The 23,975-nt window shown below is 36.8% G+C and overlaps 1 protein-coding gene across 4 annotated transcripts; it reads right to left on the reverse strand.

The window, feature by feature from the left end:
* Nucleotides 1-745: 745 nt before the first annotated feature.
* On the reverse strand, nucleotides 746-22,005 carry MTIF2 (mitochondrial translational initiation factor 2). Of its 4 annotated transcripts, XM_025992662.2 has the most exons (15): nucleotides 21,408-22,005; nucleotides 20,965-21,167; nucleotides 19,018-19,243; nucleotides 18,529-18,640; nucleotides 14,333-14,504; nucleotides 13,724-13,884; nucleotides 12,632-12,808; nucleotides 10,603-10,742; nucleotides 8,395-8,519; nucleotides 6,813-7,017; nucleotides 6,186-6,438; nucleotides 5,027-5,167; nucleotides 3,048-3,212; nucleotides 1,668-1,808; nucleotides 746-1,052 (listed from the first exon to the last, which is right to left on the reverse strand). In XM_025992662.2, exons 3-15 carry the CDS (start codon nucleotides 19,234-19,236, stop codon nucleotides 880-882), a joined length of 2,184 nt encoding a protein of 727 aa, XP_025848447.1. In that variant the 5' UTR covers nucleotides 19,237-19,243; nucleotides 20,965-21,167; nucleotides 21,408-22,005; the 3' UTR covers nucleotides 746-879. The 4 variants fall into 4 exon arrangements, with proteins under 4 accessions (XP_025848447.1, XP_072598060.1, XP_072598059.1 ...); XM_072741959.1 differs by lacking the exon at nucleotides 13,724-13,884 and having other exon boundaries at nucleotides 21,408-21,905; XM_072741958.1 differs by lacking the exon at nucleotides 18,529-18,640 and having other exon boundaries at nucleotides 21,408-21,513.
* Nucleotides 22,006-23,975: the final 1,970 nt, after the last annotated feature.

A 23,975-nucleotide genomic window follows, 5' to 3' on the forward strand; every position in this document is an offset into this window, starting at 1 on the left:
ACTATAGATACAAACCAGCTTACGTTTCTATCAGTTTTTTATGTCAGCACTATTAAAATTTTGGACTAGATAATTCTGTTGTGAAAGGCTGTCCTGTGCATCATGGCCTGTACCCAACTGATGCCAGTAGCACAGACCTATTCCTACCAGGTATACCCAGACTTGACAAAAGATCCCTGGGGTGGTGGGAAGGGGAGAGCTGCCCCTCCATCCCCACTTTGAGAAACACTGATTTGTATGAATTGGTGTTACAGGTCTTCCCTAAACAAAGACTATGACCATTTATTTCATATATAATCAATGTAAAGGCTAAGCGTTCAGTACTCCAAGAAGTCATCCTGAGTCCCTGGGGTTTGGCTGGGATATATGTTGTCCACAGTACAAGTGAACCTTCAATGTTGAGTGTGAAATCTTGGGAATTTTAAACACTTTGTTCACTAGTACTATTAACATTGAGAAATAGTTTCAGGCAGTATTTGGCACAATATTTTTTTGCCCATCACCTAATTCAGGGAGGTTTGCTTATCTTGGTAACACTCAACTAAAACATGCAGTTGAAGTTTAATATAAAAATTATTACATTCAATGGCATACCAATAAATTCTCTTATAAAATTCTTTCCAAGATTTCTACTTCCTTGGAGGCATCATCCTTAAATAAGGTTTCCTATTTCTGTAGCATTTTGACAAGTTAACCATGTTAACACTTGGTAAACTAGTTGTTCTCTATAATTAAGCAAGACGTGTTTACATTTTTCAGTTTATTTTTTGAAGTAATCTCTGCCCAGCATGGGGTTTGAACTTTGAGCCCAAGAGTCACATGTTCTACCAACTGAGCCAGTTGGGCACCTCCTTACTTATTTACATTTTTAATATAATTTTAAAATCCTGGATCCCAAGAAGTCTTGCCTGGAACTTCTTTTTCTTCATAACAAATAATTTCATCTCCCACTTTAAATTCTATCTTTTCTTCACTCAAACTGAGACCACAGTCCATTCCACTTTTGATGACTGAAGTATCATCTTTATGGTGTTTCAATGAGGTTAATGAACCTTAAGAAAATACAAAAAAAACCAAGGTACATAATATATTCAACAAATAATACCTACTAAGTGCTACGTTGTCTGGTAGTAAAAACACTGAGAACTCTAAGTTTTATAGTACTATCATGTTATATGATGGAACTAAACACTAGGGAAACCAAAGACAAAAGGTTTGCTGTAAACTAAGATTTGGTTTATAGCAAAAGATAACTAAATATCCCATTTCAAAGGTAGGCTAACTGCAGAGGATGGCATTATACTCAGGACTTACATGAGATAAACCTTGTAAAAGACTGCAGGCAAAAGGTCAAGTTAAAGAATGGAGGTAAACAAATATGCTGGAGAAAAGTCTAGAATACAGAGCTGGAAAGGTGGTTTGGGGCCAATTTTTAGAAGCCTAAAACTTAGATTACTGATTTATCAGGATTATCATTATAGGTTATTATTAGACTATCAGAATTTGTAAGGGAGGAAGCCTGTCGAGACCACATTTGAGTTCATAAGAAGGAATGGCCTGAACCAGGAAATGGGAATGCAAGCCAGATTTCAGATGATGACACAGAATTAGCAGGTTTTGGTGACTGGATCAGATGTCAATTAGAAACAAATTGTGATGTTGCTTACCCTTCCAAATAACATCTCTGTTACGGATTAACTTAAATTTTTTTTGTTTTTCTAACTGTCCCTTTTGGACTCTGCAGCCGGCCACAGGAACTTTTTTCTTTCCTTCTGTTACAGTGAAGGTAGCTAGTATAGAAGCCTCACCTTAAGAAAGAAGAGAATATTGAGTGCACAGAAAATAAGATTCTGAAAAACACATAATTTCACACATTCTGCACAAAAAGTGTGAAAAAACAAACTCATGCATTGAAAGAAGTTCAGGTTTTCTTTGACTCTGCCAACTTTATTTTCCTGACCACTATTAGAAACGTGAAATGCCTGGGTTTTGTTGGAAAAGAAAATTGCAAAAACACGTTTCCCAAAAGAATGAAGAAAAGTGGAATTCATGTTTTTCAGCTGAATAAAATGCACTAGAAGAGAACAGTTTACTGTCTGCTCCATTAAAAACCTGGTTTTCAGCTATCCCTCAATGTATTTTCTCAAAGAGATCATCTGTTGTTACCTGACTTATTTTTAATCTCCCCATTAGTAATTTATATCCATTTAAGAGTACTAATTCTGTAACTTAATTTTTCACTTAAAATTTAATTTTACAACGATTACTATCACACACTATCACATACCATTTACTGACGTGTTATTTGGTTCCTAGAAACCCTTGTAGGACTCAAAAGTTTTCCAATTTGTGCAAGAATATATAAAACTATGGTCATGTTTAGCAGGCCCGAAAAATATTAAAATCTCTGGGCCACAAGAACAGATAAAATGATTCAATCCATCTCAAATACATTTAGGCTTCCATCTGGCTAAGGGATATGCTAGAAAGCAAAAATGTAAATATGTGATACTTTAAAGTAAACTTTCTTGTCATGGTGGATTTCTCTGCCAGCTTCCAGGACAAAAATCAATGGCTCCTGGGTACCTGTGTGGCTGAGTCTGCCTTTGGCTCAGATTGTGATCCCAGGGTCCTGGGATAGAGTCCTACATCAGACTTCCCCACAGGGAGCCTGCTTCTCCTTCTGCCTATGTCTCTGCCTGTGTGTTTGCGTGTGTGTCATGAATAAGTAAATAAAATCTTTTAAAAATAAAATCAATGGCTCCTTCCACAACATAAATAATCTTTATCCCTCCCATCCCAGTCTAATTTGTACTACAATCGGTTGTTGATGTCTAAACTTTAGGACAAGTTCTTACCGCCTTATTTGCCTTTGTATCCCTCAGGGCAGAAGTATAACACGTTGCAGATGGCAGGCATAAAGATGAAGTTAGACTGAATAGATCTACAGTAGTCATTTTTTTTCTAGAACACAAGGCTATACTTTGCTTGCAAATGTCATTTATAGCACCTAAGATATGAATGTTTAACATTCAGTAAACACGCACCTATTGGATTCTCTTCCACAGTGCAGGGCAATCTGAAGCTCAGTTCCTCCTGCACATCTTCAATCAGACGGTAAATGATTTTGTGAAGCTTAATTTTTACTCCTTTTTTTGCAGCAGACTTCTGGATAACATTGCCCGCATTCACATTGAAGCCATATATAACACCTGGCAAGCAGACAAACGATCGATAAAGTAGCACAAATATTGCATTAAATAAACACTTTTCTTTCAAGCAGCAACTTAAATCTAAATTGTCTTATTTCCTTCTATGTAAATTAAAAGCGAGTAGAGGAGAGGAGAAATTCTATAATTTTCCCAGGAAACTAGCATATTTTCAAATTACAAGGATTTTATAAATTCTACTATGCCTTGTTTAATAAGGAAAATTTCTTCACAATTTTTAAATCCAACTATTTAAGAGACAAAAGTGCCCATAGTATGCAAGGCAGCATTCTAAACAAAACTTTGGTTTTTATACCAGAGAAATAAGAAAAAACTGATTAGGGGTAAAACATTATTACATTGTTTTAATAACAATTGTATTACTAAATTATAATCTTATTGTCTACAACTTTTTGTGGTTTATTCATAAGTATTCAACTGGCCAAAAGATGCACAATAATAGTTATTTAATTGGTAAAGTTCAAAAGTTATTTAAGAAATGAAAGAAGTTCCCTGGAGCTAACCATTTTACCAAAGAATAACGTATTTAGGGGCGCCTGGATGGCTCAGTATGTTGAGTGTCTGTCTGATTCTTAATTTTGGCTCCCATCAGGATCTCAGGGTGGTGGGATGGAGTCCTGCCCTTAGCAGGGAGTCTGCTTCTCTCCTCCCCCTGCCTCTCCCCTTGCTCACTCTCTTTCTTAAATAAATAAATAAATCTTCTTAAAAAAAATAACTACAAATACTTTGGAGGAAATAAAAAAGGAAATAAAAAAACACTCTTGCCTTAAATAAGTGAAACAAGGCAATGCTGACAGAAAAACACAACCACCTTCAAAGTCTTATCATTAAGAAATCATTCAAAACACTATCTACATTACATAACAAAGTGCTAGGCTAATCAGTGCCTAGAAAATACTTGGAATTAGCATTACAGAAAATACCTTTTCAGTAGTAGAGGTAACATCTAATTCTATTTTTTTTAAAGATTTTATTTATTTATTTGAGAGAGAGAGAGAGAGAGAGAAGGAGCTGGGAGAGGGACAGAGAGTGAGGGAGAAGCAGGCTCCTCACTGAGCAGGGAGCCTAACATGGGGCTGTATCCCAGGACCCCAGGAACATGACCTGAGCCAAAGGTGGATGCTTAACCAACTGAGCCATCCAGTCACCCCAACATTTAATTCTAATCAAGTCCAATCATGAAGTACCTAAGTGATTCATTAATCACTCAAAATGTTGGTGCTTTGCTAGGTGACTTCATTAAAGTGACAGTCGTGAGTCACCTTTTTGTATGTAAGTTCAACTAATAAATAGTCCCCTTGCCTTCTTATGTATTTAAAGCTAAAATCAGTGCTTGCTTTGGCAGCACATACACTAAAGCTAAAAATAGCTTTTAATCTAAGACAGGATTTGTAAAATTACCAATTAATAGAAAATAGACAAAAATAAGATAAAGTACTGAACAAGCTGATAACAATGTTAGGAGCATTCAAAAGTCTAAATAAAAGATACAGAGAACTAATCTTGGATTGGGTGGGGAGCTTGGAGGGGGCAGAGGACAGTATCTTCAAAAAAAAAAGGAAAAACAAGGGTATGAAAGAGTTGCTCAAGGTTGCAGTGCAGTGAAATGAGCGGAGCTATGGCTGCAATACTGCACATCCCATTTGGCTCCATGGCTGGGGCTCAACTACAGCAAGAAGGGGATGTTCATAAGGGTAAATGGCAGGTCAACTAGCCAAGCAACAAAAGACAGAAGCAAATGGTTCACAGTGTGTTCTGAGGAACACAGTTAAACAAAAAGGAAAGAGAATTCTTACCATGAAATGTTTCAGCAAGGTTAACATCATTTTCACTGACATCACCCACACCAAAGTGTACTAATTGGAGTTCACACTCATGTGAAGCGTCATAGGTACTCATAATGTTCACAATGGCCTCAACGGAACCATCAACATCACCTAAATGCAGCAAAAGTTTAAAATGACTGGTTTTAAGAGGCATTAACAAACACAAAAACGACACAAATCTATCTAAAGCCATAACAGGAATGCCATTTACCACTAAATCCACTTGGAATTAGGTTTAGCATTATAAATATCTATTTAATTTAATAAAGTTTAATGAACCGAACATACATTTACAACAAAATCAGCAAGAAAAATATTTATTAAAAATTTCCCCCAGTGCAATGCCTGAGTGGCTCAGTGACTGAACGTCTGTCTTTGGCTCAGGTTATGATCCCAGGGTCCTGGGATTGAGTACCGCATCTATGTCTCTGCCTCTCTGTGTCTGTCATGAATAAATAAAGAAAATCTTTAAACAACAACAAAAAATCTCCCCCAGTGAGGGGTGTGCAAAAAGTTTGAAGGAGGGCAAAGGTACAAACTTCCAGTTATAAAATGTGTAAGTCATGAGGATGTAACATACAGTCTAGTGACTATAGTTAATAAGAGCATTTGAAAGTTACTAAAAGAGTGGATCTTAAAAGTTCTCATCACAAGAAAAAAATGTTTTGTAATTATGTATGGTGATAGATGTTAACTAGACTTAACTGTGGTGGTCATTTTGCAATATATACTAATATCAAATCATTATGTTGTATACCTGACACTCACATAATATTGTATGTCAATTATACCTCAATTAAAAAAAAAAAAAAATCTCCCCCGGGGCACCTGGTTGGCACAGTCAGTTAAGTGTCTGACTCTTGGTTTTGGCTCAGGTCATGATCTCCTGGGATCATGGGTTGTGGGATCCAGCCCTATGCTGGGCTCTGCGTTCAGTGCAGAGTCTGCTGAAGTTTCTTTCTGCCCCTCTCCAACATGCTCTCTCTCAAAAAAAAATCTTAAAAAAAAAAGACTCCCTCTAAATGCCAAACTATTTTTAGCTTAAATTTAATGGCCCAAATTAATTGTGAGAATTAAGAAATACATATATTCCAGAAATGAGCGTAAAGTAAATTTTTTCCAAAGTCACCTTTAATAATTATAGGAAGTACAGGTGAATCCCTTTCTTCTTTCTCTTTTGGCTTTAAAAGTTTTTGTTCCTTTTTCTCTTGATACTTTAGAAATGATCTCTCCTTCCAGTGCAAAGTGCCATACTTCTCACGGGCTTTGTGATGTGCTTCCTGGTGTTCCTTTCGCTTTTCTTCTATTATTTTCAGATCCTCTTTATTTTTCTCCTGTTCTTGCTCATACTTCCTCCAGTCAACAACTGCACGTGCCCTTGGCTTCACAGGGAAAAAAACAGGTATTATTTAACTAAATAAAACCAGTCACTTATGGGTTAAAAGCTTTGTGTTTTTCCCCAACTTTAGCTTTCTTAATTCATACATGAAGCTACTAATTCCATAAATTTCAGGAAATTTTTATAAAACTTTAATCTGGGGATTTTGTGTATAACAGCTGATCTAATTTAAAAATATTACCTCAAATTTAAAATAATTCTATAGCCAAATTCTAAAATGGCATTATTAGCCTCTCATAGGCCCTTATAGTCTACAACTATTTGTTAACATAAATATACTTACTTGGTATAACACTGTAGATTAATATTTATAATCACCGAATCATATCTAATATATAGGAATTAAGCTTGATATACCTCAGATTCTACTTCAAGAATTTCATCTCCTGCAGAAGGGAGGTCTCTCCAGCCTACAATTCCCACTGGCATGCTGGGATAGGCCTCTTGGATTGGTTTTCCATTCTCATCAAACATCAAGCGTACTTTTGCCCAACTCTTTCCAGCAACCAGAATCGAGCCTTTCCTCAAAGTTCCTCTTTGAATTATAGCTGTAGTAACGGGACTAAAATGAAAATAAATGTATATATTCTTACTGACATAATCAGAATCTAAGAACACTTTCTTAAGTAGAGCAAAGATCTTTATGAGCCTTAAATATATATAATATGTACACAAGGGCTAAATTTCTCAAGCACTTTTTCACTACAGAAATATTTCTACTTAATTGCCAAAAGGTAGAAGCAAACCAAATGTCTATCAATTGAAGAACAGAGATAATGCAGTATATACACACAATGGAAAATCATGCAAGCTTTAAAAAAAGGAAAGCCGTCATATGCTCCAACATGAATGAACTTAACTCAAGAACATTATGCTAAGTGAAATAAGCCAGCCAAAAAGGACAAACACTGTATGATTCTATTCATACGAAGTGTCTAAAGTAGTCAAAATCATAGAAAAAGAGTATTGAAAGATAGTTGCTAAGGGTTGGGGAGAGGTAGGAGGGGAAATTATGGGTGTAAGGGCTTCAGTTTTACAAGATTAGAAAGTTCTAGAGATCTTTTGTATAACAATGTGAATATATTCAATCCTATTGATCTATACACTTAAGAATGGAAGAATGGTTAAGGTGGTAAATTTAATGTTATGCTTCTTTTATCACACTTTTTAAAAATAGGAAATAGGAAAAACAGGGATCCCTGGGTGGCGCAGCGGTTTAGCGCCTGCCTTTGGCCCAGGGCGCGATCCTGGAGATCTGGGATCGAGTCCCACGTCGGGCTCCCTGCATGGAGCCTGCTTCTCCCCCTGCCTGTGTCTCTGCCTCTCTCTCTCTCTCTCTCTCTCTGTGACTATCATGAATAAATAAATAAAATCTTAAAAAAAATAAAATAAAATAGGAAAAACAAAAACTAGTTCTTACAAGCTAATGATAGTGAAGGCTGCAGATAGCTGCGTGTTCTGAGAATCCTAATCCTCTTTCTGTAACTAATTTGTTAAGCAGTGAAACATTTTGCTGATAGGGAGAAAAATTAAAGAAGAGAAGAGCAATGCAAAGACCTTCCTATATATTATATTAATGAGTAAGGACATAAAGAATTTAGGAATCCTAAAATGCAAAAATTGCTATTTCATTCCAATTTGTTGGTCTATACAGCTTTATTTACCAATCCAGTAAAACCAGTGGGGAAAAAATTCAAGCAAACTGGACTACTCACCTCATCTAAGACTAGTAGATACATACAGATAGTTGCTATGGTCTACCGATAACTGCATTTTTGTGTTCTGTGTGCTAGTGCAATAAATCCTTTTCAAAACAAATGCTTTGAAAATACTGTTCATGTCTAATAATAATAATATACAATAAAAATAATACTTATTTAATTAAGTCACAAAAACAACAAAAATAATTATTAAAAAGCAAGCATTTTAACAGTCCTACCCTCTTCCTTTGTCTGTGAAAGATTCTATTACTGTTCCTTCTACTGGACCAGTGGGGTCTGCTTTCAATTCTAACATTTCTGCCAAAGCAATCGTTGCCTCTGCCAAAGCCATCAGATTATCACCCTTCAACAACAACAAAAAGGCTTTAATATACAATAATAAAATATTATCTGAAATTTAAATATCAGGGTCAGAAAGCCAAATAATCCTTCACAGTTATATTATACTTTTCTCTTTAAGTATTAAAATTATGAATCATCCAATTAGAAAGGAAGCAAGGAAAGGAGGAAGGGAGGGAGGAAGGCAGGAAAGAACAAAGCAAAGAAAAGCAGAAAACCTGATCCAGGGATAGGTCTATCAAGGAAGAAAAGCTATTTTTTTATTTTTATTTTTATTTTTTTTTAGAAAAGCTATTTTATTAAAAGCATTGACATTATTGGTACTTGTTAATACCCTTTTATAAATACTTCATTCATTCTCTCTCCTCCATCTGTCTCTGTAATTGTATCTTCTTCCTCTCACTTTCTTTACATTGCTACTTTGCATTTGAAGTTCTATCTAACTGAAGATTTCATATCTATTATTTCATTTGACCAACTTAAGAATGCTATAAAATAAGTAAACCAAACATTACTTACTCTTGTCAAATAAATAAGGAGAAAAAGTACAGACTAGACTCTAAGACACACTCTGTAATCACCGAGCTGTGCAACCTTGAAGAATCACTTCACCTCCCTCAACCTCCTTTTCTCAACTGTAAAATGAGGAAGCTAGATTAGATGATTGTTTCACCTTTAATGATCTATGTTCACTATGCTTTCTAGGGCTCCAAGATCACACAGCTGATTAAGTAGCAATGGAACTGGAACTGGTATGCAAGGGACTTTTCCATTCTCTGCGTCAGCTAAGAGATGGCTCAGTTGTCAGAGTATAAAACAATGGAGACAAGTGTAAACAAAGCTGATGAAATACTCTACTCACTCATCCACTTATTACTAGTATCTATTTCAATTTACGAAATGCTGCTCTGCAAAGCAGAACTGGAGTATTTCTTTGCATCAAGGGTCCTCTATCTCTACTTGGAAAAAAAGGATTCATCGTACTTCCTGCCACTTCCTCCCAATTGCTTCCATTTCCCAGGAATCATCTCTGCCATGCCTCCAAGTTTGCCTAAGCAGCATCTCCTGATATCTGGGCAGAAAAGGTGATCATGTCTTCAAATGTTTTAATCTTGTCATATAGCTTTCAGAGTGCAAGGGCAATTGAGGTATAGTGGAAAGATAAAACAAGGTGGCATGTTATGAATTTCACAGAAAAAGAGACATGGCTTTACTATTGATGGAGGCATGATTAGTGAGCATTTTAGAGGTAACAAATTTAGGAAATCTAAAGATAAAATGAGACTTAACAAGAGGGAGGTGGCCAAATATAGTACCATCCCTTCAGTGAATGATGAGGAAAATAAAGTATTATATATTATGCATAAACCATGGAATATGGTAAGAATGGTCAAAAAACGAAATTGTTACTTAGCAGCAAACTGCTTATAAGAGAACTGGAAAATGATGTCACAAAGCAGGTGTTTTTCAATCAAAAAGAATCAGAAAAGAAAAATTTCAATCATAAAAGACCATTTCAATTAGAAAAGAATGATTGGTCATTTGAAAGAAAAGGAATTTAAAAGAAAATGGAATTCACCATAAATAACATAAAACCTACAGCAATCTAATTCATAAAAACACTGAATCAATCAATAACAAACTGAACTCAAATGTTTTATCTTTGTATTAGTGAAATTTTTGTTTAAATCCTCACTAAATACCCTAAGACCTTTTCTATGTTTTTTCACTATAAAAACAAGTACTTACTATAAATTAGATTTCATTTCTGCTTAAAACAGTCTTCAGCAGCTTACTATCACCCTATCCACATCATTTATCATTTGTTCCCATTCTTAAGTATCTCACAATAAGAAATGCATTAGGTCTGGACTTGATCAGCTATGTAACCCTGGACTGGTGACTGACCTTTCTGAGCCTAATTTCTAATCTGCCAAACCAAGACAACGATACCAGCTTTGCCTAATACTACAAAGGATTTTTAAACAACAGAAATTGTATGTATCAAAATGCTGTTTATGTGCACCACGTGCATTATATACAACAGGCCCATCTGAACATATCAGCTCCTAAGTGCCTGCATTTACCGTGACTGCAGAGATGTGCACTGCTTGGACATCGCCTCCATAATCCTCACACACCACATCATAAGCTAGCAGTTCTTTCTTCACTTTTTCAGGATCAGCCTCAGCTTTGTCACATTTGTTTATGGCAAGTACGATAGGAACTGAAAGACAGGTAAAATGAGTGCAGATGAGGACACCTTCAACTCCAGGTATTGACAATGAAAAGCATCAATCTTTTCTGGCTTTCTCTTTACTCAGTAGATGTACTAAACTAAGAGATCTAAAAAAAAAAAAAAAAAAAAAAAAAAAAAAAAAAAAAAAAAAAAAAAAAAAACCCTGCTTTAGACACTCCCTACACTGCTTTCTGCACATAAAGGATTCTGGATGTGAAATGTCAAAACTATCATTATAAACAGATTCTGAGTTAAGAATAGATACCTAAGATGATAATAAACAAACAAAACACAACATTTTGAGTAAAGAAAGACCTATCTTTAAACCTGCATGTAAGATCAGCAACTATACTAAAGATAATCTCCAGAAAAAAAAATCAAGATAAGATTCTCATCTAATACTAAACCACTAGATCATTTGCCTCTTCTTTCCAGGAGCTATTAAGTCATTGTTAAAGCCTAACATCTCACCCTGGAGTGACACAAAGGAGCATTGTTGTAAACTTTCTCTTAGGATTTACAGCAACTCTTCATTCATACACACTTACTTTAGTGACTAACTCATAGTAGATTCTCAATAAACATTTGCATAATGAATGAACCAAATAATCATATAATCTACTTGTCAATATTAAACATACCCTCCCTTTAGAGAAATCACATAAAATGCTAGGAGATAATTCTCTGGTTGAGTTTCAACAACTTTTGCAATTTTCTCAGGTATCAAAAGAAATTGAAAACAGACACAAAAAAGTTATACAATCCACAACGTACTATTAGAAAAATTACATTGCATATGGATAAGCTAAAATTTAACAAAGACAAGAGAATTAGAAGAATTAGGTATAGGAAGCATGCTTGTAAGAAATTTACCCTATCACAACCACCTGCTTTGTTATGGGAATCCCTGACAAATTTATCACTCTCTTCCTTTTGTTATAGTCCCTCAAATCATTAAGAACATAGTCCATCCCACAAAGACAGTTTTGAGGAATTAAAAAGGAAAAAGAGTAACCCTGGAAACTAAAAGGCCAGATTCCCAATGTGGACATGATGAAAAGTAAGTGTAACTGGAGGCAGTTCCTGTCATTCTCTGGTTCTTAGTTTTCATGCTGTAAGAAAAGAACTGATCTAGAGTGTGACTGTTAACCTTTCTTTTTTTCTCTTGTCAACCAACCTAGGGGAATAGGATGTACTCTCCATCAGGTACATTTTCTGCTATCTCAAGATATTTTCTCAGTGGGCATAGGGTTTACATCAGAGTAAGAATGAATGTACAAAGTATATGTGTGGGAGGGTGGCTATTACTACAGTTTTTAAATGAAAAAGAAAGCGAGAAGATAGCTAAGCCATTTTCTAAAAGTTTCAATTTTACACCTTTGACCAAGTAAGAACTTATTTAAAGGACAGGAAGGAAAAGTTTCTCTTTAGAGAAGAATTCCAGGGAATAAATGAACAAGGAATAACAGAAACGGAACATCACCACATTACAACTCCTAGTGTATTTAGGTACACAGGAGTTCATTATTCTATTCTTACTTTTAGAACTCAAATTTTCCAGGATAAAAAGGTTTTTTAAAAAGTCATTTAAAAATAATTAAATTCTCACATCATGCCAAGTAAGTAAACTGTATTGGAAGGACTGTATTTGTGATCCCAGGTCCACACATGAATCCTACTACACCCTTTTTAGTAGTTATGTCTGTGGAAAAACAATTCAACTGTCCTTGAGCCTTATCTCTTCACAAGTATAATAATCCTGGGATTTCCAGGAAGATTAAAGGGCCCCAGAATAGTGACTCTACATGCTGGATCCTTTAAAAAAAAAAAAAAAAAAACCTACTTCCTTCCTGACACCTAAGTCAGCCACATGGTACCTTGAGCATCTCTGGCATGCTGAATAGATTCTACAGTTTGTTTCATCACTCCATCATCTGCAGCTACAACCAATATAACAATGTCAGTGACCTGAGCGCCTCTGGCTCTCATTGCTGAGAAAGCAGCATGTCCTGGAGTATCAAGAAAGGTTATCCTTTCCCCAGAAGGCAGAGAGACTGTGGAAACAGAAATCCAAGAACACCATGGACTCAAATATGTACTTTCTTAATACAAAGGAATATATGTGAAATTATCAAACAGAATCAATAATTCTTTAAAATAATTTATTCCTTCTGTTAACCTTAATCAGGAACAATACAGATCATCATTTCACACTGAGAAATGTAACAACACAGTGAAATCTTTAGTGTTTTCTTTTCATTAATAAATTCAAACTAAAATTCTTCCTATTTCTAGAATATGCTTTTCAAAAATGTACCAATTGGTATCTAATCTGGAGACCAACAGCTATATAGGCAATTCTCCCCTTCATTAGCAAACATCAGTTGCACTACTGCCTTAAGCAACAAAGGCAATATAGTATACAGTTAGGAGCTAAGGATTTGAGCCCAAACTCAGCCTCAAGTATAAATTTTGGCTTTGCCACTTACTAGCTGTGTACCTTGAATGAGTAATCCAATCTGCACAAGCCTCAGCCTCCTCATCTATAAGTAGGAATATTAATACCTACCTTGTGATGTCGTTGTGAAGGTTAAAAACATAAAACATATAAATAAAATGCTCACCACAGTGCTAGGCACATGCTAGGTGCTCAGTAAATGGTAGCTGTTATTTAATTATTACTAACAACATTATCACAATCTAGCATTGAAGAATTGTAGGTTCATTAAAAAAAAAAACAAAAAAAACTAAGAATGAGCCAGAATAAAAAAGATAATATAATTTTCTTCTTATACAATGTACAATATAAGCTTTATGAAACCACCTGCTCTATACTTCATCAGACCAATGACTTTAAGCTTTAGGCTTCCCTTTTATTTGAATTTGTCTATCTCATATTATGACACTTTGGTTTAAAAAAATAGTATGTGGGGTTCCCAGGCACATTGTAAGGTAATGTGTGTTCATACCAAGAAAGGCACCAATGTGCTGAGTGATGCCTCCAGCTTCCATTGCTGCCACTTGAGTTTTTCGCAGTTTGTCAAGTAACGTCGTTTTCCCATGATCAACATGGCCCATTATAGTAACAACTGGGGACCTTGGGATTAATAAAGCTGGATCTGCCTGAGGCCTATAATTAACAGCAAAGGAGTTTCATTTCTTAAATATCTTTATAGCCAGTGAATTGGTTTGCAGTCATCTCTGTAAACTACCATTAACAATAAAACCCAACATTTGGCTTTCATTAGATATAAATATCTTCCTCTTCCATAAATACAATTAATGAATGACCTATGACAAAATATATAATGACTGCCCACGTACAGTTGGCATCTTCATAACAAGCACACGGAATAAAATTTTTAAGTTCAGGATCAATATACACACTCGGCAAACTAAGAAAAACAACCCGCAGAGTTTTATAACCTAAATATACTTTATGATGTTTTAAACACTTTGAAGAAAAGTTTATACTCCCATATCATTTTAACTACAAACAAAATTTAAGGTATATCTTTCCGTTATAAAATGTGAATAAAACTATACGGTCTCCATCCCCCTACATGGTTAAGTTTTACCTTCTTACAGCATCTTTATTTTCTCTGACTTTGTCCTGTTTTAATTTGCTCCATTTTAACTTCATCCTCATCTTCTTTAATACTTCTTTGATCCACGCTTCATCTAAATGTGAGTGTGCTTCTAGTGAATCTATGTCAATATCAGTGTTCATTAAAGCTTCAAATACACAATCTGGGTGGAATAGATAAGACCTTTTAGGATCATGAGTTAAATGTTCACAAAAGTGACCTCTATTAATAAATGTCTATATATAAACAGTACACTCAGTGAGAATAACTATGTGAGCTATTCTTCTAATGTTAACAAATTACAAACAAAGTCAAAGAAAATAATCTTTAACATGTGATCATTTATATTAAGGACATTACTGCACTCATAAACATTTGAATATTTATGTACCTTATGAATCATCTGAGCCACCAAAACATTACATGTTGTACACATTTATACTGAGCAGTTTATCACAGCCTAGTTCTTTGAAAACTTGTGGTTACATACGTCATGCATATATAAATGTGCATATATAATGTGCGTGCATATATAGCTGATTCTCATTATTCACGGTGAGTATGTCCTAAACCCACCACAAATACTGAATTAGCAACTACTACACCATCACTCCAAGGGGAAATACAAGGTTAGGTTCCTTCAGCTCCTGATCACATCTTCATTAGCCAATCAACACACATTTTGTTTTATGTGTTTCTGTTTCAAGACACCTTATTTAATATATACTGTTGATTCAGTAACATTCAACTCACAGCTAAAAGCCCTAAAACCGGTGCATGAACAAAGTTTGTCTAACTCATGTATTTTCTCTGTAAAGCACATGATAGCCTTCTTGCAGTTAGTAAACAGCACTTCTTTAGCACTCAGCTTAGAGCCAATTTAATCAGCAAAATCAACAAAAAGGATAAAAACATGAAAACGTTGTCACTAAGCCACAAAATGACCCTTGTTTGCAACATGAGAGCTAAAGCAAGAAGGTCGAAATTTACCTAGTTGAACCTCCGCTAGGAATGTGTGATTGGGCAACTCAAATTTTCACTGCTCCACACGTGTCCAGGAATGACTGTGAAAGCACTGTGAATACTGATTTGGTGGCTACAAATACATTTTAGAGAATAGGGCAATACAAAATCTCCATATAACAAGGATCAACTGTATGCATGTGTGTTGTGTACACACACACACACACACACAGAGTTTCTCAGAATATACATACGTACAATTTATTTATTTATTTATTTATTTATCCATTTAGGATGTCCAAAAAGTCTTAAAATATAGGAAAAATATTTACTTGGTGTTCTTCTTTGCATTTTATTTAATATACTTTTTTTTTCATTTCAGTCATATTTCCCTGTAGATGATAAATGAATTTATCTGTGATAACGAAATAAGTAGTTTTATGCTTCTTAACTTTTAATTACCCTTTAAATATGTATTTTGAGAAACAGACAAGAGAGAAAGGCATTCTCAAATAAGCAAAACATTACACAATAAAGAATATCCTATTCACCACTGTGCAGGTAAATGTTTACTCACAAGACTCTCAAAAGAAAAAAATAAATTTCACTGATTGTTACAGCATTTCCCAACTTCCATTGTGCAAAAACTTCCACTATAGCTGATTTCAGCTACGAACATGAAGTCACCAAACACAGAGATGGAAAGAGATGCACAGTAGCATACCATTATATAGTATTTCTACCATATAGGAATATGGGCGTAAATAACCTCAAGAACACAGAAAATAGCAAAACTCAGTAAAAGAATTAGGAGTGCAGGGGTTCAATGAGTATTTATTACCTTTGTTTATGATTTAATTTTTGTAATGGTTATGTTTACCAGCTCACCTACTTCCTTAGTTAGCAATCGGCTGAAAAACTGGTGCAAGCCAGCCCCACACATCACTGATCCTACTCTGTAATAATGCTAAGATATCCTTTTCTATATATATATCCTCACCACATCCTTTCCCAAGAAAACAGTTTAAAAGACTGAAACAGTACAAATTTTCTATATGGATATGCACTCAGAGAACAGAAAATCCATATAAATTATAATGAGGAGAATTATGTTTCTAATAATGCTAAAATCCCTAATAATCCAGTAACTACAGTTTTCCAAGGTTATCCTAAACTTATGAAAATAACTTCTACAGAGATAATCTCTTTCCCTCTATACTAAATGCATTTAATGTTAATATATTATTTTATCTCAAATATTTACAAGTAGAAAAGTACCTAAAGCATTTGAACCAGAAATATTACATCTGAAGTTATTTTAATTTACCCAGAGGAGGGAAAAAAAAAAAACTACTCACAGTGCTAAAATAGTAGTTAAAAATAGTCACCATCTTCTTCTTCTTCCTTTTTTTTTTTTTTAAGTAGGCTCCATGCCCAGCATGGAGTCCAACACGGGGCTTAAACTCACGACCTTGAAACTGAGATCTGAGCTGAGATCAAGAGTCGCAAGTTTAACTGACTGAGCCACTCAGGGGCTCCCAAAATTTTCACCATCTTTAATTTAAATGAGATGAAAATATAACACTAAATAAGCTTCAAATAGATAACTTTTATTTAAATCATGGCATATCAGTTTTGGATCTAGAGCACCCATCTATAGGATTAAATTTATGTTTTAATTACAGTTTATTTAGCAATACAAAAGAATTATTAGTTATGGGTGTGGAGGGAGGGAAGGAGCCTAGGTGGCTCCATCAGTTGAGCATCTGCCTTGTGATTTTGGCTCAGGTCTTGATCTCATGGGTCATGGGATCAAACTTGCCTCTGGCTCCCCACTCAGCAGGGAGTTTGCTTGGAATTCTCTTTCCCTTTCCTTCTGCCCCTCCTCACATCTGTGCTGCTCCTGCTCTCTCTCTCCCTCTAAAATAAATAAATAGAGCTTAAAAAAAATCCGTATCTTTAGTGATAAACATAGAAATATTTATGGATATGTTAATAATTATCACTGGCTTGTGCATATATTATACTTATTACTCCATTCTTTCTGCTTTCATGTATGAAAATTGCCAATAATAAAAGTCTTAAAAATCACATCTACTACCAATGTTATTTATAAAGTCCTATCAATACAGTTTTCCTTGGAGAAACTGTCAATGATGCAGCCATACGTATTTGTTCTCTTAAACTTTTCTAATGAAATGATTACATAATCCAACTGCAAAGTTATAAAAATGCAAGACTGGGTGAACTTTCTGTTCTTTATAAGAATGTACATTACAGAGAATAGTAACCCTTTCAGGTAGGAAATACATTAAAATTCTATCTCTGCTGTAATTTACAAAATAATAATTCTTGAGAGATAATCTGGTCTGTGAATAAGACCATGGTCTTGATAGCCATATTCCCTGAATTCAAATCCTGGCTCTACCTGGCTCATACTAACTGTGGCAATTATTTATCCTCTCCATGCCACAGTTTCTCAACCGGGGATAATAAATGGGGATAATAATTACACTTATCTCTAGTATACTATGAGAATTACATGAATTAATATACATAAAATACTGGTACATAGTAGCAGCTCAATAATAGTTATTATTTTTCTTTTTTCCAAGAGTCTGCTTTGTCACTTTATTTTGCTACAATAATAGGCTATTTCTTATTTAATGAATTTTAATGTTAATTTATAATGAGAACTCAAATTCTGTTCCAATAATCCTAAAGTGGTAGTAAATACACCAACAGTGCAATGAAGGAATAAAAAAACGACAATGATGCTAAACATTTATAAGTAAAAACAGTATTATTAAAAGTTGTTACTACAAATATTTTTCTGCTGGCACTATAGATATTGTTGCAATGAGTGAAAAAAGAAAGTCAGAAATTATAGACAACAAAGGGAAAGTATAAATACAGTCTCTCAGTCCAAAAACATTCTTTGGACTTCCTCTATAAACCTACAGAATTTCTGAGAAGGGTTAGTACAGAGAAGAAAATCTTTTCCACTTTTATTAAAAGAAAAATCTTAGAGAACTATATTTAGCTAAGATATAACACACTAGAGTTTGTGACCTAAAGTGAAAAATACTGGAATGATTTAACATCTTTTTAAGCCACCAGTCTCATTTTCATCTTTGACTGTCTTAGTCTCATTGCAAATAAAAATTCCATTGTGGGAATATTCAATGTTCCCACATTTTTCCTTATAAAATTATCTGACCCACCTATGTCTTTTTCCATTGCCCTGGCCAGTTCCTCAACAGTCATTCCAATCCATACCTCCACCTCCTTTTTGGATTTTGTTGAAGATAACGGAGGTTTCTGTGATCTTTCTTCCTGTTAAAAATTCAGGACGTAGACAGAAGGAAGAAAAAACTAAGTGACAATAGATTTATTCTGGAATATCTACCATAATCACAGCTCTGATTCCTACCAACTAATATTCACACAGATAGTTAAACCTTAGACTAAAATCCACAATCTTCCACCTCTAATTCACAATTATATACTGATTTCCAGGTAATCAAATTCATCAGCATTACTAAACAACAAACTAGAACATCCCTTTTTCACAAAGACTCACTGCCTGGAGTGTAGCAGCAAGGAATAAAGATTTTGTAAATGACAAAACACGCAAAATGGATTTCTACTCATGTCTTAGCACTTTCATTTCAGACCAAATAACAGAGTAACTGACAGAAATCTATAACTACCTTTTTTGTTACTAGAAGCCTATATTGAGATAAAGCTGCCCCAATGACCAAGTCTGTTTGCCAAGGCCAGACACAGGGCTGAGCTGTCCACACGGGAGAAGCAGATGAAAACGCATGACTCCACTGTGCTAACATTCTTCTTTGACCTAGGCTGTGCAGCTGCCTAAAGACAGCGTGACATCGTAGCAAGTTCTCCAATTTCAGTATCTTCAGGTTCATGTTGCCCCTGGAAAAATTTTTAACATAATATTTTGGTTAATATTAAAATCAAGTTAGCAAATATTAATTGGATATCTACTCCATGAAAAGCACTGTGCCAGAGTTACAACAATAAGTAAAGCTGGGAAAAAAAAAAATAAGTAAAGCTGGGTTCCTGCCCTGAAAGAGCGCACAATTAATTAGAGAGATGGGATTCCATACTAACTACTCTCTAGATGTTAATTACCATCACCGTTAATGTTCCTACCAGGCCAGAACTGAAATACAACTTACAAAGAGATTTTTTTCTTTTTCTTTTTTTATAATTTTTTTTTTAAGATTTTATTTATTTATTCATAGAGACACACACACAGAGAGAGAGAGAGAGAGAGAGAGAGAGAGAGAGAGAGGGAGTTAGAGACACAGGCAGAGGGAGAAGCAGGCTCCATGGAGGGAGCCTGATGTGGGACTCGATCCCGGTTCTCCAGAATCATACCCCGGGCTGCAGGTAGCGCTAAACTGCTGCGCCACCGGGGCTGCCCAGGATTTTTTTTTTTTCATCATTCTTGAAACATCAGCTAACCAGATCACAACTAGAGTGATTTTTCTAAAATGCGAACTTGAACTCATCAGCTTTTTGCTAAAAACCCTGCAGTGGGTGGCCATCACCTCCAGTGTCAAGTGTAACTTCAAATCATGCTATCTAAGGACTCATTATCTGCCTTCTGCAAACCTCTCACTTCATTTCTTACTCATTGTCCCCTCACTCCTATCTCCAAGCTTTTATTATTCTGACCCCCTTGTAATCCCTAATAGTTTATCATCTAATTTTTGAACCTTTGCATATGCTCTCTTCTTGGAATTCTTTCAACCCTCAATATTCTTCCCTCTTTCCACCTCCCTCTCCCCACCAAAAAGATGCTTTAGAGTGGGAAGAAGGCACCTAATAAGTATCTATTGAATAATGCCTTTTGAATATTATTCTCGGAATGAAAGGAAAGTTACCTGAAAGGAAACTGCAACAGAACTCAATAGTATCGTCCAGAACTCAAGAGTATAGTCATTTTTCTCCTTGAGTCTTCTTTCTGCTCTCAGGACTGCCATTTCTACAGATTTGCTTTCTTAGCTTCTAAGGAAAGGAGCGACTAAAATAATGTAGATGTGCCCGTTTCCGTCTCAGCAAACACTTCCTGAGTACCACCTTCCAGACATAACATTTGAGAATATGTCGATTCAGAGTTTAATAAGCCAGAGTCCCTTCCTTCAGAGTTTACGGTCTTAAAAAATTCCAATTTCATGATTCTCAGGCACATGAAACACCTGAAGAATGGCACATTTTAAAAATCTTATTTGGGGCAGCCCAGGTGGCTCAGCGGTTTAGCGCCTGGCTTCCGCCCAGGGCGTGATCCTGGAGACCTGGGATCCAGTCCCATGTCAGGCTCCCTGCATGGAGCCTGCTTCTCCCTCTGCCTCTCTCTCTCTCTCTCTCTGTCTCTCATGAATAAATAAAATCTTAAAAAAAAAATTTTTTTTTTAATCTTATTTAGGTACCTGTCCCTGGCCTAACAAGGAAAGGGATTCCTTTAGGGGGGAAAAAATGTCTTAATGCATCTAAAACCAGATTCAACAAGGGCACGGGTTAATGGAATGCGAGGAGATTAACCAAAGTACAGACAGGTAACAGGAAGGAATCAGCAAAATAACATTAAGGGCAATAAATCCAGGTGTGAGAACGGGAAGGAACCTTACTTGTTACTTATTCCAAGCTCCTCATTTTACAGAAAAGGAACCCGGTTTCTCCGATGTCACACCACCAGCTAATGGCAGGTCTGGAGGCCAAGCTGTCTGACCCCCGGGTCTTTCGCAGCCAGGATTTCCTTATCGCGGACTCTGAACAGAGATGCGGGCAACACTCGGCGGCGTCGGTGGGCGCTGTCGGCCTTGGAATTTACCTGGAAGGTAAAAGGGAGTCACGGTAGAAAAAAATGACTGGTGTGGCTTGGCCTCGAACCCGGGTCCCGGGGGCCGCGGGGCGAACACGGCGCCCGCCACGCCTGCGCGGGGCTCGCGGGACTCACACGCACCGCCGACAGGCTTCCGGGGGCTCGCTGTGTACAGGCGGTGCCACTGCCACTCCAGGCCAAACAAAAGACGCCCTCCCGGGGCCCACCCGGCAAACGGACCGCACTTACCTGGCGGCCGCGTCAGGCGCTGAGCGTCGGGATTCAGGAGCAAGGCGGGGATCACCTTGCGGCGCCGGGATGCGGCTCGCCAGTCCGTCCCCGAAACGGCCCCCCTCGGACTTCCGGTGCCGCCGGAAGCGGTCCTCCCCGGAATTCGGACGGCGGAGTCCCAAGGAGCTGCGGCGGCCAGAACTCGTGGGGGCCGGGAGGTGGTGGGTGCGCGTTGCAGTTGCGTCCGCGGGGTCCGCCGCGGGTCGGGGGCGCCTCTGCAACCCTCCCCTTCCTGGGAGGTCACTTACTGCCGCCGGGGCGGGGAACTGGAGCCGCCTTGATGCTGAGGTGTGAGGGAGGTGATTGCTAGGCTTTTCAAAGACGCGTGCCCAAGGAGGGGGGGATGTTCTCCAAATTACCTGAGCGGAACCCTTCATCGCTGCCAAGGTCCTGGGAGACGAGAAAAGACCGTGACAGATCAGAAGGGACTAAGGAGACACGATCACCGGATGCCACGTGGAATGCTGGTTGCAATCCTGGAACAGAAACGCACATTAGCGGAAAAAACTGCGATCGGAGCCCAGCGTGCGGGAGGCTTGGCTGTAACGCCCTGTGCGAGCTGCTCCAGCCTGCAGGGGTGTGAACACCAGACGGGGCGCGGTGCCGGGCGCTTGGGAAGTCTCTATTCTCTCCGCGGCTTTTCTAGGATCTAAATTTATCCCAAAATTTAAAGCCTATTAAAAAAAAAAAAAGAAGAAAGCGAATGAAATCCTAAATCCCACCTATTCAGAGATAATCCCTTTTAGTATTTTGGTGAACATCAAAACAATGTCGGGGCACCTGGGTGTGAGGCAGCTGGTTAAGCTGGTGGGATCCTTCCTTTTGGCTCGGGTCACGGTTCTCAGGATCATGAGACCGAGTCCCACCTCACGGTCTGCCCTCAGCAAGGAGCCTGCTGGAGATGCCCGCCCTCTCCCCCCCCCCCCTTCTGTCATGTGCTCTCATGTTCTCTCTAATATAAATAAATGAATTTAAAAAATAAAGTGTACAGTGTGATGGTCTGATAGACATACATGTTGTGAAAGTATCCGCCTTGCATTGAATTGACACATCCATCACCTCACAGATTTACTTATGTATTTATTTTTGTTGTTGTCGGGAACATTTAAGTTCCACTCTTAGCAGATTTCAGGTACACAACAGAGGATTATACTAGAACCACATTGTCATACATTAGATCTTGCTTATCTTGGTATGTTTGCACTCTCTTCCCAACCTACGTTTCTTACTCCTACATTCTTGTTCTCTTTCCCCAATTAGTATGAAGACTTTGGGTTTTTTGTTTTGGTTTGTTTTTGTTTTTGTTTTTGTTTTGTACGGAGACTTTGAATAAGATACTTAACCTTTCTCGTAGATCAATATTGTCATTGCCAAATTAAGAAGGTTAAACTCTTAGAGTGTTATTTTTAAAGAGCTTAAAGATATTAAATAAATATAAAGTGATCATGTGTCTGAAGATGTATTCTCCTCATTAACAAGGGACCCAACAAGATGGTAAGCCTCATCCAAGGAGAATTGGGGAGTGCCAGGTATTTACAGTGGCTGAAAGAATGAATGCTTGAACAAGATTGCTAATATAGATACAAAATTGGTTAATATTCTCTAGCACAACAAAGCTGTAACTTTTTGGGGTTACCTTTTCTATAAGGACAAAAATCATTTGCACCTCTATGAGACTAAATTCATTTATATTACTATCAGTTTTGTATACATTAAGATCTACCCTCATGGAGTTGTTTAGTACCTGGATGCTAAAAAATAGTAAATACGAAGTCAAAAAAAGTGAACATTCCTAGAGAATCAGAGATTCCCCAAGAGTGCATGTGAAAGAAAACCCAGCAGGACCCCAGCAGGGCAAACAAATCCCTTTGTTTATTTCCAGGTTTTGGATAATTTATCTTAACAGAACTAAAAGTCCTATAAATTTTAAAACAAAGCTTCCTTAGAACCTTCCAATTATAAATGAGTATTTAAAGTGAACAAAAAGGAGATATGCTACTTCGATGTTTAGCCAACTGTCATCTACTCCATGCATTTTGTTTACGTTGTATGAAACTAATATTTTTCCAGGGAAGAAAACTGAATGTTTTCTCCCATTTCATATTTTAATTTGAAGGTTATTAAATTCAGTCTGCCCACTTATTTTTTTACATTTTAGCTTTCTTCTCTTTTGAAGTCTTTGTTGAAAATACCCTCATATAATCTGTCTTATTTATGGAGACATGGTTTGCATTTCTTTATTTTTAATAGCTTAGCAATTCCCTCCTCCATTATAAAAATACATAGAAATTTTCAGAAGATAGAAAATACAAAGAAATTTTTTTACAATACTCACGGTTCCATTTAGGAAATGTATTTTTAACAGGTGAGAATTTTAGTTCCCTGCTCTAGTGTATAGGAACTGGAGCCATGACCCCACTCCCCTTGCTTGTTGAATGCCAACCACACTGACTGTCTTTCAAAGTCTCTTCCTTGATTTGCTTCCTTCCACCCTTGCACACAGTGTCACACTATTTCCTTTCTGCC

The sequence above is a fragment of the Vulpes vulpes genome, chromosome 16 (assembly GCF_048418805.1).
Source record: "Vulpes vulpes isolate BD-2025 chromosome 16, VulVul3, whole genome shotgun sequence".
NCBI classification, from domain to species: domain Eukaryota; kingdom Metazoa; phylum Chordata; class Mammalia; order Carnivora; family Canidae; genus Vulpes; species Vulpes vulpes.